Raw genomic sequence first — 18,502 nt, 5'->3', positions numbered from 1 at the left:
CTGCTTCCACTAAGTCATCTCCGCTTGTATGCCGTGACTGCTCCGTTCACCTCTGCTGGCTAATAACTGAGGCTTGATTGGACACGTTACCTCCTCTGGATCCCTTGGACATGCAGAAATATGTAGAAATATGATCAAATGTGAAGAAATATGTGGAACCTGTCTTGACAACACACCAGTAGCAAGTGACGCAATTGCAGAGTTGCATCGAGTTTATATAGGATACGCCACATGATGTCTCAAATACTGAGTCGACAATCAGCTCCGCCAACCTCTGCTACTGCTCTGTGGAGTGTGCTACCAATACGTTTGCCCTCTGATGGTGAAAGTTGATGTATGTCCTATTGTAAGTTAGTGGCCTGCCACCAAATGTCAAGCTCTTCCAGAGAACGACGCCCTCCCCTGAGCTATGTCGACAACAGGAAATGTGGACCCTTGGAGCAAACTTTCTCCAGCGTTCAGTGTGAATGGGCCCTAAATGTGGTTCCATAGGGAATACTGCACAGTTTAAACTTCAGTTGTAACAATGTTAATAGAACTTGAACAATGGCGCATACCCAGAAACATCCGTGTATATGTGGTGATGAAATATTAAGTTTATATACTTGGTATTATAACATTATAACATTTCATGAGTTCTGGACTTACCTGTAGCTCAAACGTGGTTTGATCCATAAATTTCTTGTTTAGCACTGCTGCATACTGCTTAATAGCCCGAAGGAACACTCTGCAAAAGATAAGAACAAGTGTTTACACCTTGTTTTGTTACTGCTGAAATGTACATCAACTTAAAATGATTTTTCCAATAAATATAATGGTATAAATAATGACAACACTGTGTATTTTTAATTGAAAATACTTTGCTAATTATGTACCCCAAAGAATGCAGAATCCAGAAGAATGCATTCATACATCACCAAGACCCAGTGTTGCAATTTGTTGTTGTTAAAATTAGTAGTGCATATCACATAAAGTCATAACAGCTCACTTACTGGACAATCAAAATGAATACAAAGATTGTCAGTCTCTGAAAAGAGAGAAAAATATAAAGTTGTATATGTGTTAAAGCAGTTTATTCTTTCGCAAAGTGTGTGTGGGAACATGTGTGTTTGTGTTTGCGCAAGCGTTTGGGTGGGTTGTTACCAGGAGGTAAGTTTTGTTAAATACAAATGGGGGCTCCAAGGATAAAGAATGGGAACCACTGGATTAAACTATGACTTAACATAACAGGCACACATACGAAGACAATTCAAATTCAATTTATTTATTCACTGTCACTGTTATAAAAACAAAAGAAGAGTGCAGTGTCTTCCCTGATCCATTTTGCAATGCTAAAAAAAAAAAAATATCAATAAATAATAAAATGAATAATAAATGGTAATAAAAATCTAATAATAAAAGGCACATCAGATATTATAATCGTGGTGCAAGTGGCGCGTACAGTCACAGTTTAACATTCTGATCATTATGTCGAATGAGGGAATTGGGACGGGGGCACTGGGGAGTTATTAAGTCTTATAGCTTGTGGATAAAAAGCTGTTGGCCATTCTGGTAGTTCTTGCTCAGATGGTTCTGAACCTTTTCCCTGAAGGTAACAGTTGAAATAGGCAGTGACTGGGGTGTGAAGAGTCACTGAAAAGCCAGAGTGAATGTTTCAGGGAGAGGGAGGTGGGGATGGTGTTGATATATGGCAACATGGCTCCACTGATTTTTCCTGCTGGTTTGATTACAGGCTATATGGCCACCTACTCCACCTTGGTGCAGCTGGTCAACCATACGGACACACAAGTTGGTAGATATAACAAAATTAAACAACAACTTAAAAACACCCCAACTTGAAGTAAACTAATGTAATAACCATATTTTCCAGAGTATAACTCGTAATTATTTTTTTAAACTAGTTTGGGGGGTCCTGCGATTTATACTCCGGTGTGGACTTATTCTCTGGAAAATATGGTAATTAAATGTAAATGTCTAAAGCTTCTTTAATATTTATTAACAGTGTCATACGCAAATGAAGAGTAAAACCCAAAGCCAGTTATTTTAGCCATTAATTGTTTCCTTGAGGCTTTGTTTTCTACAGCCTCAGCATCCTCACAATGAGAAATATTTTTAATTGTGTATTCCGTAATTATCCAAGCATGGTGATTACAGTGAACTTGACATTATATGAGTAAGGTTGGGCAATGACATTTATTTAGTAACAAAAATCAAAGCTATTTATTTATGATAATATTATGCAAACAACAGATATTAACTAGATTTTGGTGAATGTTTCAGAAAGAACAGTCTCTCCCAATGTATGCTGAGACACTGTAGCCCCCCAAAACAGGATACAAGGAGCAAAAATGGGTGTATGGATGGTTTTAGTTCAAACTGCTGATTGAAACCATAACGTGAATCCATATCTCCAGCATAAAAAAACAACGAATGAATTACATGCACATTCAAGAAAACCTACGTTTTATTCACATTATTATAAGTGGCACTGATGAACTACAGAAATTCACAATGTGAATGCAATTCTTAGGAAGTCTGTGTCTGTTTTTTTTTTTTTTTAAACTTCTTTCATAAAAGAGAAAGACCTTTTGTTCAAAACTAGCATTTGTAAATTTTAAGTGTGGACATTTATCAACATATTACTGGAAAAACCAGGATGGCAAACAGAGTGTACCCTTCATGCAAATTAATTGTCATTCATTGATCCCATAATATACTGTGTGTTTCTGTGTGGCCTTGACATTTTTTTTCAAGAGTTAAATAGTTCTGACTTTGAGTTTAACCTTTCAAGATCAACCAAAGTCAAAGTTCATGTAACAAATAGAAAGGTGACACGGGACTACATATTAGCACTTCACGACAAACAATTCCTCAAACTAGCCAAACTAAAGGAGTTTTACCTTTCAAGATCAGCCAAAGTCAAAGCTCATGTGAACAATAAAAATAGAATAGAAAAGAATAGAAGAACAGGATGCTTTTATTGTGACTGCAATAAAATTCAATGAAACTGGAGAGCTGCTCCAGAAAGGTGCCTCACTGCAAACATTGTGCGTCACAAAATGGTGATGTATGACTTCATATTAGTGTTTAACAGCAACCATAGGTTTAGCCAATTCATCAAACCAGCCATTCTAAATATCCCCAATTCATAAGGATTGGGCCAAAATTTGAACTCCCAACCAATATTTTGCTTAACTGGCCCTGTGACAGACATGGTGCATCCTGCCTCTCACCCTATGACTGCTGCGATAGGCTCTAGCCCTCCCATGACCCTCAACTAAATGGGTAAGTGGGTATAAAGAATGAATTAATAAATTTCACTTAATCACTTTCTCCTTGGTCCACTCTCATTCATTACACCAATTTTGGTCCAAACTGGATCCACACTCTTGCGTTACTTTCTTCAAACACTGAAAATACATTTTTTTCTAGTGGTAGTAGTCATAGTGTTTTGTCTTGTCTATGAATGTAGTAGTACTGCGTGGAATCAGCAATAAATATCATGACAATCTGTAAGGTCCATGGGTTGCAATGGTCTAATTAAACTCCAGACTGGGAATGGACACACAGGACCAAAAACAACCCACATTCATTACTTTGTGTGGGTGTAAAAAAAACAAAAAAACAAATTCATACAGAAACACTACTGTGCAGTACAGCAGGCTTGGGAACATCTTAAGATCCTACACAAGAGTTGGAGGAGTTGGCCAAGAATTTGTAAATGCGGTATGAGCGGATTGGTCTGCTGCCAAAAGATCCAGACATGAAGAAGTGGCAGAAAATGAATGCATGAATATATAGCATACGTACAGAGTAGATTATAGACTGAGAGTATTTGAAAGCTGTAGAAAGAAAATTCATGAGTGATTTGTAGTTGTGCCATGAATGAATGCTTGGCCGTAAACCTTTCTCTGTGTAGTGCTGAGGTGCACAAGGGCTGCAGATGGGCCGGAGAAGGATGTGAGAAGCAGATCTTAATGAGAGCACTGGCTGATGGCTTAATCCACTCTGATGTTGAAGAATGAAATGTTAATAACTTAAGTGGCATGAAGCTTTTGGAGGGGAAATGTGACAGCTGCTTGCGGTGTCAGAGGCCCACAAGCTATTAAAACTTCATTCTCTGGCAGAATTGGCTGAACAACAGTGTGTGTTTTAATTTACAAGAAATCAAAAGACTTTGTAAGCACAGTAGTAGTGCAGAGTGTAGCATGCGAAAAACATGTCCTGTTTTATTTACAGTACATAGTCTAAATTTGGAAGATCGTCGCCTGTTAAATTTCTAAAGTCAGATTTGTCTCAACTGAGGAAAAACATGACTCAAATTGTCCAATAATCAGGTGGATTGTTTGGATTGAATCAATTTTGGCAATCTACAGCCCTCTTTTCTTGATGATGTCCCACAGATCTGGAGCTTTTTTGGCAGACAGAACTCACAGAAAAGCATGATGCCTGTGGTTCTTGCAGATGACTGACAACATCAAAAAACAAAAACAGCTGTTTACTGGTGTCAAAGCAAACACTGCCTGTGCTTCCATAGCCTGAACAAAGAAGTGATTCACAGACGATAAATGTTGTGCAGGAACAGAAACATCAACTGCAGCAAAAAAAGAAATATATTCAGGTTCATAAGTATGTGGAGAGTGACCAAGGAGTGGATGGCACACTGGTGGCATCATCACCACTGGTGTGATAGTGATCCACGATGTAGACTGTGCAATACAGTCAACACAGTGCTAATCTGACTAACAAGAACCCCTCCCAGACCAGAAATCATTTATAATAACGCAAAAAAAAAAAAAATAATGCTAAGTGCCCATTAATTTGGAAATCAATAATCATTTTGGTGCATCTGCAGCTCTGAGGCTGTGATGATCAAAGCTCCAATAAAAAGCCTTCTGCTGTGCCTCTCTTTGTTTATATCCAACAACACAACTGTCGTTGGCTGCGTATGAAGATGAATCTAATGTACTGCATCTGGATTTTATGAGCATACAATAAAGCAACATTAAAATGCAACAGACACCGGAAAGTCACCTTACTATGTCTCCAAGTGAGCTTCCCCAGTTGTTACAGTTCAGGTTAAGCTGTAACAGAAACTGGGTCTAATCTCTAATTCCACACGCATCAGACATAACGACCAGAAACCTTGTGTTTCAGCTCTTTACCAGCATTGCTAGTATGTCCCCTCATCACTCCGTGGAACCAGGGGAGTGTTCCGGGATGTGGGGTACTTAAAACTATACAATATTCATGCGCTGCATTCATCTCCATTGCTGACTAAATGCTATCTGGGCCTGATGCATGATACATATTAAGAGCCACCTTCATCATTAGCTGGAAAGGTTAACTGTCATTGAGCACCTTTAGATAAGCTATTAGAACTCAATTTTTCTGGCTATCTGGTCACAGAGCAGGAGAGCCCTCCCACCATCTGCAGCACTCCACCAGCCTATTAACACCGCCCCGTCTCTGCAAACGCATTTCACTCAATTTTATGCAGCTGTGAACATGCCAACATAAGCTGATACGCTTAAGACTGCACTAGTACAAAAATACGTTTCTACAAACTACACAGCAGGCTGACAAACACAACCGCCCAAAAATACGGAGCTCAGTTTTTAGCTTTTAATTTTCAATCCAAAAAACACTTGTAGCAATATAGTATTATTTAAAAAAGAAAAAAACATTACTTGCAGTGCTGACACTTAATGCTAACAACATAAACAATTTAGAAATGTATTAAGACAGTAAATCAACATAAAAAATACATAATTAACAGGAAATAAAAGGTTTGAGGAGTTCTTCTAAAAATTGTTGTGGTCTAAGGTTCTAAATACATTCTGGACTGACACGCCATTCCAACTCATTGCTTAATTTGTTATTGCCCTTGAAAAATGTCAGCTTCCTATTTTATAAACACTACCCAATCTAGAGCTCATGGATCCCCATGGGCAACATGCTAGCACTAATTTATTACTGAAGGAGAAACTGGCCAAAATGCTACAAAATGCCCCAATAGGTCAACCTTCTAAAATGCTTTACAAAAAAAATTTACCCAGGACCCGGATTGAGATCTGGATCAGCAATTTCTTGATCATAATCACCAGGCCCAAAATTTCATTCAGATCCATCTCAGCTGTCAGATTATGTTGATGTCAGGCACACCAAAAAAAAAAAAGGAGAGAAGAACAAGTGAAAACATAACCCGTGTCTATAGCTGGAGATAATAGCCATAATTTAATTTCTGTACATGTAAATATCACTGAGGTAGCACACAGGTGTTCGCTTATTATAGAAGAGCGAGAGATCAATATTCCTCATACATTTGTTCTAAATGGCAGACAGACAAAATGTAGCTGTAATAAACCAATCCTGTTGGACCTCCTGTTCAACTGGAGAGAGAGTCCTTCACGGTTCCCTGACCATTGGTTAATGATCCAAACAAATGTTCTCTGCATGACTGACCCTGTAGTATCCGAACGTTTCCTCAATAAGCTTTCCTTATGCATGTTTCATGAATGCACGCTCTCATGCTGCAGGTCATATGGCACAGTAAACGCATCACCCGACAGTCTATTTAAAACTGACAGTTTTCCTAAGAACAAACCAGACAGTTCCTCTGTGGGCACATCCTGCCATTAATTAAAGTGAAAAACCTAATGAGGTGGATGAAAATAGAATATACTCCCCCTCATGGCAAACTCTGACTAACCCACTGCAAAACGCCATTTCAAATGAGATTAGACTTTAGAAAAAATATTGTATTTATTATTATTATTATTATTATTATTATTATTATTATTATGTAGCCTTAAAGTATGAAATTACAAAATTGTGGCCTTGAAATAAAAGTGATCAGTGAACAGATTGCTTCTCAGAAATGAAAAAAAAAGACTATCATTTAAAATTACCATATTAATTTTGCAGAGAATCCAATTTCAGAAACATAAAGTACATTTGAACAGTGAACATTAACTGTGTCACTGTATTCCATTATGTGGTGCCATTGCTTGATTCAGATTGCATTATGAACAAAACCAAATGCTGGGGTAGACTGAAGGGGTGGGGGTGCTCTGCTCTGTTACGAAACATCTGTGAGTGAGATTCCTTACAGTGCAGAAGAAAAACACGCTCAGAGCCAACAAATCATCCATTCATTATGGCATCATTACAACCAAATGCTCATCCAACAAATCCAGTGTTTGCTTTACACCAGCTGAGCCATCATTGATGTCAAAAAATCCTGTGATGCTCTATGAGAGGCATTTGCAAGGTTGCATCTGCTGTATTCTCAGTTCTTTGGTTGAAGTATTTTATCTTGACATACTGTAAGTGCTCTAACTGACGTTTAGTTGTTTTCTATTACTGACGACATTTTCCGGTTCAGGAATTGTTGCCTGTTGTAACTGGCAGGTGCGGCTTTGTTAACTCTCAGCAGTTTACGATACTCTATTTGTGAGTTGTATTCATAAGAAAGTCGACCTTGATTCCAAGGCCACTGTGCTGGATGTTAAGGATACTACACACAGCTTTGGTCTCAGGGAGGCCTCTGTACCTCTTAGCAGGGGTCTTGAATTTACTAAAGCTATCAGAGTGTTCCATGATACATACTACAAAATGGCCAATGCACATCCAAAATGTCCTTGTAACTATCTGATCTTAACCTAACTGCTTTTCAAAATGGCCGACGCACACCCATGTCCTTGTATTTGGATCTATTTGGACGGCATGATGGAACACTCATTTGTGACTCGCATACATACACTATAAAATTTTGACATACCACCTTGAACGCAACGTGAGCACAGCACCCGCTTATAACTGCCTACTTCACTTCACTTTGCAGCTAATCACATGACCACTGATTAACGACAGGCTAAGGACCGCCCAAATGGGTCCGGCCTTGACTCAGGAATAAACGTTAGTGCAGAAGAAAAATCTAGGCTCTTTGTTCCAGATGTTGCAGTGTAGGCACCTTTCAATACAACATCTAAACTTTGAAGTCTGTTTCCTGTCCAATTCTTTTTGAGATCACTCACCACATGAAATAACCTAACAAAGCCTAGCTTGTGCTTTGCCCACCAGTTTGCAGTCATCTCTACAAACTTCAAAGAGATGAGCAACACAATAAAGACTGTAAACCAGCTTTCTGCTCTTGCAAGTCCTCTGGGCAGTCCTGGTTGCATCACCTGCCACTTCTACTCCTGTAGCCAGGACTGGTGTTGAAATACTCAAATGCGATTGACTACTAGGCACTCAGTGTTCCCACCTTTAAAGAGTCAGACCAGACTCTGTCTCATGAACTCCTGCCCCAAAGTCAAGACCAAACTTTGGAACTGAGGGGTGTCCTTTCTCCTGAAAGTGAAGGAACACATCAGCGTTTTTGACCAGAAGAATTGCATCCATTTGCGTAATACCTGTTGTTCTCCAATGTAGAGGCCTGATCACTACTGACTGTATCCATGATGTTTCAGATCTCCTGTGCAAAGCCTTTCTAAATGTTTTGGATATGTTGGATGTTGTCAGTTTGTGCAGGGACCCCTCCATTGATATCCATCTGGTACAGATTCAAGGTGTAACCATTTCAAATATGAAATTGTCACTGACACTGACTGACCACCATTATCCTGCCCAATAAGTGTTGATGCTATGATGTCAGCTTCTCATTATGTGTTCCTCAGCCACTGATGTACTTGGTGGTGGACTACCTGAGATGCTGAGGACACTATCTGAACAGGGTTACTCAGTGGTCATGGTCTGAACAGGGTTGCCAGTAGTGTTAATACAGAGCTTTCTAATGTGGTGGACTTGACTGGGTTACAGTTATGTCACAATGCCAAAGAATGCAGAGATCCTGGTTTACTGAAGTTTTAAGCATTAATGTAGGTCTTAAGAGCAAAAACGGTAATTAAAATAGGATGCTTCTCACCTTACCTGACATGAATGCATTTTAACTTACAAGCATGCCTTATCAGCTGCTAAAAGACAAACCCAACTGCCAAAAATAAGCATAATCCAAAATTCCCATTTGATAGTGTAACTTTTAATGTTGGCAGTATGAGTGGTAAAGGCAGCAAGCTGGCTGATATGATGGAGAGGAGAAAGGCAGACATACTGTGTGTGCAAGAGACCAAGTGGAAGAGCAGGAGGATAGGCAGTGGGTTCAATTTATTGTATCATGGTGTAGATAGGAAAAGAAATGGTGTTGGCATCATTTTAAAGGAAGATTATGTTAAGAGTGTGTTGGAGGTTAAGCGAGTGTCTGACACAGGGTGATGGGTGTGAAGCTGGAAATTGAAGGGTTGATGATGAATATCATCAGTGCATATGCCCCATAGATAGCCTGTGAGACAAAGGAGAAAGAAGACTTCTGGAGTGAGTTAGATGAAGTGGTGGAGAGTGTGCCCAAGCATGAAAGAGTGGTGATAGGAGCAGACTTTTATGGGCATGTTGGCATAGGGAACAAAGGTGACAAGTAAGTAATGGGTAGATATGGTATCAAGGACAGGAATGTGGAAGGGCACACGGTAGTTGATTTTGCAAAAAGGATGGAAATGGCTGTGTGAATACCTACTTTAAGAAAAAGGAGGAGCACAGGGTAACATATAAGAGTGGAGGAAGGTACACACAGGTGGACTACATTCTTTGTAGGAGAGCCAAGCTAAAAGAAATTGGAGACTGTAAGGTGGTGGCACGAGAGAGGGTAGCTAGACAGGATAAGAAGGTGGTTTGTCGGATGACTTTAGAGGTGAAGAGGAAGAACAAGAAGAAGAAGAAGAAGAAGAGAGTCAGAGTTCAAAAAAGGATGAGATGGTGGAAACTGAAGGAGGAAGACTTGTGTGAAATTCGGTGAGCAGGTGAGACAGGCACTGGATGGAGGCAAAGCAGTTTTGGACAACTGGACAAGTACGGCATATGTGGTGAGGGAGACAGCTCGGAAGGTACTACAAAGCATAACAAGAAAGAGGTTGGTGAAAAAAGCATACATATACAGTGTATATACAGTGAGGAAAATAAGTATTTGAACACCCTGCGATTTTGCAAGTTCTTCCACTTAGAAATCATGGAGGGGTCTGAAATTTTCATCTTAGGTGCACGTCCACTGTGAGAGACATAATCTAAAAGAAAAAAAAAATCCGGAAATCACAATGTATGATTTTTTAATAATTTGTTTGTATGTTACTGCTGCAAATAAGTATTTGAACACCTGTGAAAAACAATGTTAATATTTGGAACAGTTGCCTATATTTGCAATTTCCAGGTTTGCACACACAGCAGCAGGGATTTTGGTCCACTCAGCAGGGGTGGTGGCCAAGTGGTTAATGCATTTGGTTTCAGTTCAGAAGGCTCTGGGTTCAAATCCCACCCCTGCCACATTTCTCCATGTAATGTGGAGTTGCGTCAGGAAGGGCATCCGGCGTAAAACCTGTGCCAATTCAACATGCAGAGCCACCTTGGACTTGCTGTGGCGACCCCGAGTGCAAACAAGGGAGCAGCCGAAGGGACTTACTATCCATACAGATCTTCTCCAAATCTTTCAGGTTTGGAGTTTCAGCTCCCTCCAAAGATTTTCTATTGAATTCAGGTCTGGCGACTGGCCAGGCCACTCCAGGACCTTGAAATGCTTCTTACGGAGCTCCTCCATAGTTGTCCTGGCTGTGTGTTTGGGGTCATTGTCATGCTGGAAGACCCAGCCATGACCCATCTTCAATGCTCTTACTGAGGGAAGGAGGTTGTTTGCCAAAATCACGCAATACATGACCCCATCCATCCTCCCTTCAATACGGTGCAGTCGTCCTGCCGGCTTTGCAGAAGAGCACCCCCAGAGTATGATGTTTCCAGCCTCATGCTTGATGGTTGGGATGGTTTTCTTGGGGCTGTTCTCATTCTCTAAACATGGTAAGTGGACTTGATTCCAAAAAGCTCTATTCTGGTCTCATCTGACCACATGACCTTCTCCCATGCCTCCTCTGGATCATCCAGATGGTCACTGGTGAACTTTAAACGGGCCTGGACATGTGCTGGTTTCAGCAAGGGGACCTTGCTGCCCTGCAGGATTTAAAACCATGACAGCATCATGTGTTACTAATGTAATCTTTGTGACTGTGGTCCCAGCTCTCTTCAGGTCATTGACCAAGTCCTCCTGTGTAGTTCTGAGCTTTCTCAGAATCATCCTTACCCCACAAAGTGAGATCTTGCATGGAATCCCAGACCGAGGGAGATTGACAGTCATCTTGAGTTTCTTCCACTCTCTAATAAATAATCATAACAGTTGTTGTCTTCTACCAAGCTGCTTGCCTGTTGTCCTGTAGTCCATCCCAGCCTTGTGCAGGTCTACAGTTTTATCCCTGGTGTCCTTAGACCGCTCTTTGGTCTTGGCTATGGTGGACAGGTTGGAGTGTGATTGATTGAGTGTGTGAACAGGTTTCTTTTATACAGGTAACAAGTTCAAACAGGTGCAATTAATACAAGTAAAGAGTGCAGAATAAGAGGGCTTCTTAAAGAAAAATTAACAGGTCTGTGTGAACCAGAATTCTTGCTGGTTGGTAGGTTTTCAAATACTTATTTGCAGCAGTAACATACAAATAAATTATTAAAAAAAATCATACATTGTGATTTCCGGATTTTTTTTTTTTTTTAGATTATGTCTCTCACAGTGGACGTACATCTAACATGAAAATTTCAGACCCCTGGGAGAACTTGCACAATCGCAGGGTGTTCAAATACTTATTTTCCTCAATGTATATATACAGTAGTGTTCAGAATAATAGTAGCGCTATGTAACTAAAAAGACTAATCCAGGTTTTGAGTATATTTCTCATTTTCCTCAGGCTTTCAAAGAGAAAATCATGTTCAACAGGTGCTGGCTTCATCCTTACATAGGGGACACCTGATTCACACCTGTATGTTCCACAAAACTGACGAACTCACTGACTGAATGCCACACTACTATTATTGTGAACACCCCCTTTCTACTTTTTTTTTGCTAACAGCCCAATTTCATGGCCTTAAGAGTGTGCATATCATGAATGCTTGGTCTTGCTGGATTTGTGAGAATCTACTGGTACCTTGTTTCCCATGTAACAATAATAAATATACTCAAAACCTGGATTAATCCTTTTAGTCACATAGCACTACTATTATTCTGAACACTACTGTATAAATTCATGCTTGCTGCTAGTTTTAAAATGCAGATGATCTCATCATCCCCAGAAATCAAGGGCTTCCCTGTTTTGTAGTTAAGGAGCCTTAAGTACAATTTTTAATTATGTAACATTTTACTTCTTATGCATTTGTGGCAGTCTGACACCTTTATATACACATGGCATCATTGTGATAAATATGCTCCATCTAACTGTCAGTGTCAGAACAATTACCCCGTTACTGCTAATTGATGGGTATGCCTTTATAGTCACATCAGCACGAGACCATATGACTGAAAAGTTCCATTTTATACTCGTTCTGCATATTTTATATCAGCAAGGCTGGTTCATAGACGTCTGTCAGATGATCAGCACCGTAGACACCTCGCACATATGCTAATGAAATGCTATCTGGAGATCATACTTGCTAATTGAGTTCAGAGAGCATCTCAGATAACAATCACAATCTATTTGCATACTATTACGGAATAGCTGGCATATCGGCCTGAGCACAGAGACAAGACAAGGTCAAAAACTATCATCTCATCAGTTTTAATTGCATTACCTTTATTTTAGACACTTGATTTGATATCAGACAACTGCATCTGTCAACACATTTATCAATGCTTTTCACTCTTGGTGATAACTTTGGTACCTCCCGGGTTCTCTATTTCCTTTACTGAATCTTAAATATATTGAAGTCTTGGATTCATAGCGGTCTGTTCGAAATTCAGATATGCTGAAAGAATTTACACCATGCAGCACAGCCCACACCAGCTAAGGGAAGCTGTAATGGCTGAAAATATAACCACGGTAAGTCCAATTACAGCTCTGGTGTGTACGATCTTTCCATTTAGACTCAAAATATAATTGTTGTGTGGGCCGCTGAAGAGGAGGTACTGCTGGCCCACCACCACCAGATGGCGCCCTGCTTGGAGTGCGGGCTCCAAGCACGAGAGGGCGTCGGAGCCGCTGGAAGTGACAGCTGTCACATATCAACACCAGCTGTCACCCATCACCACCACTACAAAGGCCGGACTGCAACTCCACCTCCTCGCCGAGAAATCAGCTACCATTCAGGTAACTTCTCTGCTGACTTAACATTGAATAATAGTCTGAACTCTTTTGCAGCCGTTTTCCTGTGGTGTTTGCCTTATCTGCGGGATTGGCGTTTGGTGTGATCAGCGACGGCTTCGCTTCACACTCCAACCAGATAAGTGGTTAGACAGGAGCTGCACGAGTGTGTGATTGGAGGTGGAGGTGCTCCCTCCTAACTAAACACAGTCTGTGGGATTACTGAGTGTGCGAACTCGCACTCATCAATACTGTTTCTGTTCTCTGCCAGCAGTACCGGGTCTGACTGCTGAAGACAGTGGCCACCTGGGGTGCAGAGCTTGGCGGCTCCGGTGTTCTTCAGATCCGTTGGTGGTGGAAGCTGTGTGGGATCCGGCTCTTCTCTCGCCAGACGTCTTCTATCTTCGAGCCTGCCCACACGTCACCTTGTGTATAATTGACATTCCACCATATTGTTATTGTCTGTACTTCGTTGTGCGATTCACAACATTAAATTGTTACGTTTTGGCTTATCCATTGTCCGTTCATTACCGCCCCCTGTTGTGGGTCCGTGTCACGACACTTTCACAACAAAATCCTCACTAACCTCCTCCACTCCCCTCCAGCTCATGTATTAAATCTGAAGTCTTAAAGTTAAAATCCATTATATACTTAAAATACTATCTTAAAGTTGAAATCCTTTATACACTTACTCTGCAAGTTGAAATCCATTATATACTTAACATAATATCTGAAAGTTAAAATCCATTACACACTTAAAATACTATCTTAAAGTTGAAATCCATTATATACTTAAACTCTGTCTTAACATTGATAATTACATACTTAAAATTCAATCTTAAAGTTAAAATCCATTATATACTTAAAATACTGTCTTAAAGTTGATAAATATATACTTAAAATTCAATCTTAAAATTGAAAACCATTAAATACTTAAAATACTGTCTTAAAGTTGATAATGATATATAACCCCAATTCCAATGAAGTTGGGACATTGTGTAAAATGTAAATAAAAACAGAACACGATGATTTGCAAATCCTCCTCATCCTATATTCAATTGAATACCCCACAAAGACAAGATATCTCAAGTTCAAACTAGGGCTGAAACGATTAGTCGAGTAATTCGAACAACTGGATTACAAAAAATGTTCAAGGCAACTTCTGTGCCTCAAAGCTTTGTTTAACGTTGTAGTACATATGTCAGGCCTGTGTGTGGCGCTGTAACATCCCCAGAAAAACAAACAGAAGAAGACCAGAGTATGCATGAGCCGTGTAAGCGCTAATCAAATTAGCACAATAGCTACTGCTTTCCAATGCGACGCAGAGTAAAATAAAGCCTTTTAGGAGAAAAAAGGTCCACGCTGATCATCTGAAATAGTTTACTGCGCATTTAAAGTGAAGCAGTGTGTTTGTCTGTTTAGAAAACAGTCCGCTGCCTGCTCTCCGCTCTACGTGGGGAGTGGCTCTTCCCGTGGCAGTCGGTGGCTGCCTCTCTCGGCTCGGTTTGAGCGGCTCAGCACTGCCCTCACAACTCCATCCCGGCCACACTGACAAACAGTCTCTAGAAGAAGTCCACTCTTCCTTCTGTGTTTTGCTCAGACTTGCATTGAATGTTTCACTTTTTAATTTTCACTTTTTTGGGCAACACACAACACTTCACAAACACGGTAACTCAAATAAAATAATAATAATAATAATAAAAAAAACCTGACTGCGAGGCTTGCATGTTCAACCTCCAGCTGAAATACATTGACTGAATCACAGAGCAAGAGGGATTAAGAAAAAAGTCAAGCAGGGACCCAGTTCACCAACCTTAAAAAAAACAAAACAAAACAAAAAAAACACTTAAAATAGTTAAATTTTACAAGTTAGGGTAAACAAAACAACAGAAAGCCACATCCCATTGCCATTTCAGCAAAATGTCAAGACTTTGGCTGAGCTCCTGACACCAGGAAAGATCCAAAACTTGTAAAGTTGTGAAAAAATAAATGATTGCAAAGGAAAACAGAAAGGGATACACTAAATTTGACAATCTCTGTGAAGAAGCACTGACACTGTGCCATTGTTTAGGGAGAGCCCTGGACTGTTGATGTTGATAAAAACGCAAAAGTTCTTTTTATCCGATTACTCGATTAATCGCCAGAATAATCAATAGAATACTCGACTGTTAAAATAATCGATAGTTGCATCCCTAGTTCAAACTGATAAACTTTGCTGTTTTAGTGCAAATATTTGCTTATTTTGAAATGGATGCCTGCAACATGTTTCAAAAAAGTTGGTACGTTGCAACAAAACACTGGGAAAGTTGATGAATGCTCAAACACCTAACTGGAAACACATGAGTGTCATGACTGGGTATAAAAGGAGCATCCCCAAAAGGTTCAGCCGTTCACAAGCCAAGATGGGGTGAGATCACAACTTTGTGAATAACTGCATGAAAAAACAGTCCAACAGTTTAAGAACAATGTTTCTCAACGTTCAATTGCATGAAATTTAGAGATTCCATCATCTACAGTCCATAATATAATCAGAAGATTCAGAGAAACTGGAGAACTTTCTACACGTAAGCGACAAAGCCGAAAACCAACACTGAACGCACGTGACCTTCGATCGCTCAGGTGGCACTGCATTAAAAACCAACATCATTGTGTAAAGGATCTTACCACGTGGGCTCAGGAACACTTCAGAAAACCATTGTCAGTTAACACAGTTCATCGCTACATCTACAAGTGCAAGTTAAAACTCTACCATGTAAAGCGAAAACCATACATCAACAACATCCAGAAACGCCGCCACCTTCTCTGGGCCTGAGCTCATTTTAATGGACAGACGCAAAGTGGAAAAGTGTGCTGTGGTCTGATGAGTCCACATTTCAAATTGTTTTTGAAATCATGGATGTCGTGTCCTCTGAACAAAAGAGGAAAAAGACCATCCAGATTGTTACCAGCGCAAAGTTCAAAAGCCAGCATCTGTGATGGTATTGGGGGGGGGGGGTGGGGGTGGGGGGTGGGGTGGTACTGTTACGCACATTGATTTTGCCTTGCCTCCACTTCTCAGATCCGCCCAGCTGATCAGCGGCACCTGCCAGCAGATGCCCAGCTGGGATTATAAAAGTCCAGCGTGCCACATGGGTTTCATCTGCTGCAGCATGTTTTTCTTTTGTTAACTTTTTGCTGTATTTTTCTTTACTTTTGTTAAGTTTGGTAATAATAAAGTGTTACTATAATTTTTGGAGCACCTTCCACTCGCGCCTTCTTTTCTTTTTTTGTATCTGTCAGTTGCGTTGCCAGTGCCCTAGACAGTAGCACGTAACAGATTTGGGGGCTCATCCAGGATTGCCACCAGGATGGACCGGATCGGGGGCTGGTTTCTGTGGTGATGTATGTTTCTCTGTCTATGTGTGTGTGGGAGGTTGGGGTGCGCTCCGGTGTGGGCGTGTTTGTGCTTTTGTGGCTTTGTTTTTTGTTGTGAATCCCAGTTTAGATTAGGGGGGTGTCCAGCTTGGTGGATTTTTGTTCACCATTCCATCGGGCGCCCGTTTTTTGTTTTAGTTTGTTATTTTTGGGGTGAATCTTGGGCGGTGTGTATTCACTGGCAGGGGCTTCACAGTGGTCTTGAGCCCGGCAAGCTCCAGAAGATAGATTAGGTTTTTTTTCTCTTTCTGGGGTTCTGGGATTGTTTTATAATTGTGTGGGCTACTGAGTGGTTATAGTGTTCTGTTTCTGTCTTTTGTGGCCCCGTGTGAGTGGAGCGCGGGTGCACATAATTGGCATGATTGAATGACTTCGTGGCTCTGCGTGCAGCGTTTTGTGAGTTGGCTGTGTGTGTAATCGGCTGTGAGTGGGATCAGCTGTGTTGTGATTAGCTGTGGCTTGTTTAGGTTACTGTTTCATGGTCTGAGTGATGGTTACGTTTAATTTGGAGGAGTTTGTGACTTAACTGTCACTTTCTGAGTTTAACTCCTGTAGAAAGAGTGATTTACTTGGAATCGCCCAGCATTATGATGTTTCCGTGTGAGTGAGGTGAGGGAAGCTGTGCTGCCTGTGTTGGTTAGCAGAGGCGTTTTTGTTTTGTCGGAGTGTGACGATTCTGTGTGTGTGATGAAGAGACTGCGGGGGAGGCAGTGGCCTCCCTGGTGTGTCTCAGTCAGGAGAGTGCATCACTGCTGTGGGTGAGCTCTCCAGACGTGTTTGAGGCGAAGGACAAGTCCAGTCATTCCCTTGGGGAGTATTTGCTTGTGTCGCCATTTGGAGGATTTATCTGTAAATAAATCTTATCTGTTGCATTATGCGAAAAAAAAGGAATGTAAAGACTGACAAACGTGTTTGCGGGTGGCAAGGCTGTACAACAATTTTATGAGATTGTGGTTTCAGACTTACACGAATATACTGTTTAATGAACTGACTGTTTCAATTTAATGTGTTTGAACTGTGGCTGTTTTTGGCACTTTTTGTAAGGAAGAATATTTGTTTTTTGTAGAAGAATATTTGAGTCTCAAACTTTAAGCCTCACCACATCATTAATGAATGTAAAAGGTTATGCATTGCAACAAAAGAACACTGTCTACAGAGTTTTAAATTCTTTAAAACTCTGACTGAGAACCTTTGAAAAGATCCGCCCAGCTGATCAGCGGCACCTGCCAGGAGATGCCCAGCTGGGAGTATAAAAGTCCAGTGTGCCACATGCTTGGGAGCGTCTGGGTTTCTTCTGCTTCAGCATGTTTTTCTTTCGTTAACTTTTTGTTGTATTTTTCTTTCCTTTTGTTAAGTTTGGTAAGAATAAAGTGTTATTATAATTTTTTGAGCACCTTCCACTTGCGCCTTTTCTTTTTTGTATCTGTCAGTTGCGTTGCAAGTGCCCTAGACAGTGGCACGTAACAGTTAGTGCCCATGGCATGGGCAACTTACACATCTGTGATGGCACCATCAGTGCTGAAAGGTACATTCAGGTTTCCATCCAAGCAACGTCTTTTTCAGGGACGTCCTTGCTTATTTCAGCAAGACAATGCCAAGCCACATTCTGCATGTGTTACAACAGAATGGCTTCATAGTAAAAGAGTGCAGGTACTAGACTGGCCTGCCTGCAGTCCAGACCTGTCGCCCATTGAAAATGTGTGGCACATTCTAAAGCACAAAATACGACAATGGAGACCCCAGACTGTTGAACTGAAGTCGTACATCAAGCAAGAATAGGAAAGAATTCCACCTACAAAACTTCAACAATTAGTGTCCTCAGTTCCCAAACGCTTATTGAGCGTTGTTAGAAGGAAAGGTAATGTAACACA

At 40.7% G+C, this 18,502-nt stretch overlaps 1 protein-coding gene across 1 annotated transcript in view; it reads right to left on the bottom strand.

Annotated features, from left to right (window-relative positions):
- dock1 (dedicator of cytokinesis 1) overlaps window positions 1–18,502 on the bottom strand; it is an 815,700-nt gene that overhangs the window by 200,891 nt on the left and 596,307 nt on the right. The window contains 1 exon segment of the mRNA XM_034193753.1: window positions 649–727. Coding sequence (XP_034049644.1) covers window positions 649–727 — 79 coding nt within the window.

Source organism: Thalassophryne amazonica, chromosome 18 (assembly GCF_902500255.1).
Source record: "Thalassophryne amazonica chromosome 18, fThaAma1.1, whole genome shotgun sequence".
Classification (NCBI taxonomy): Eukaryota; Metazoa; Chordata; class Actinopteri; order Batrachoidiformes; family Batrachoididae; genus Thalassophryne; species Thalassophryne amazonica.
The sequence above is the reverse complement of the archived record's forward strand: the minus strand, read 5'-3'. Positions and strand labels throughout refer to the sequence as shown.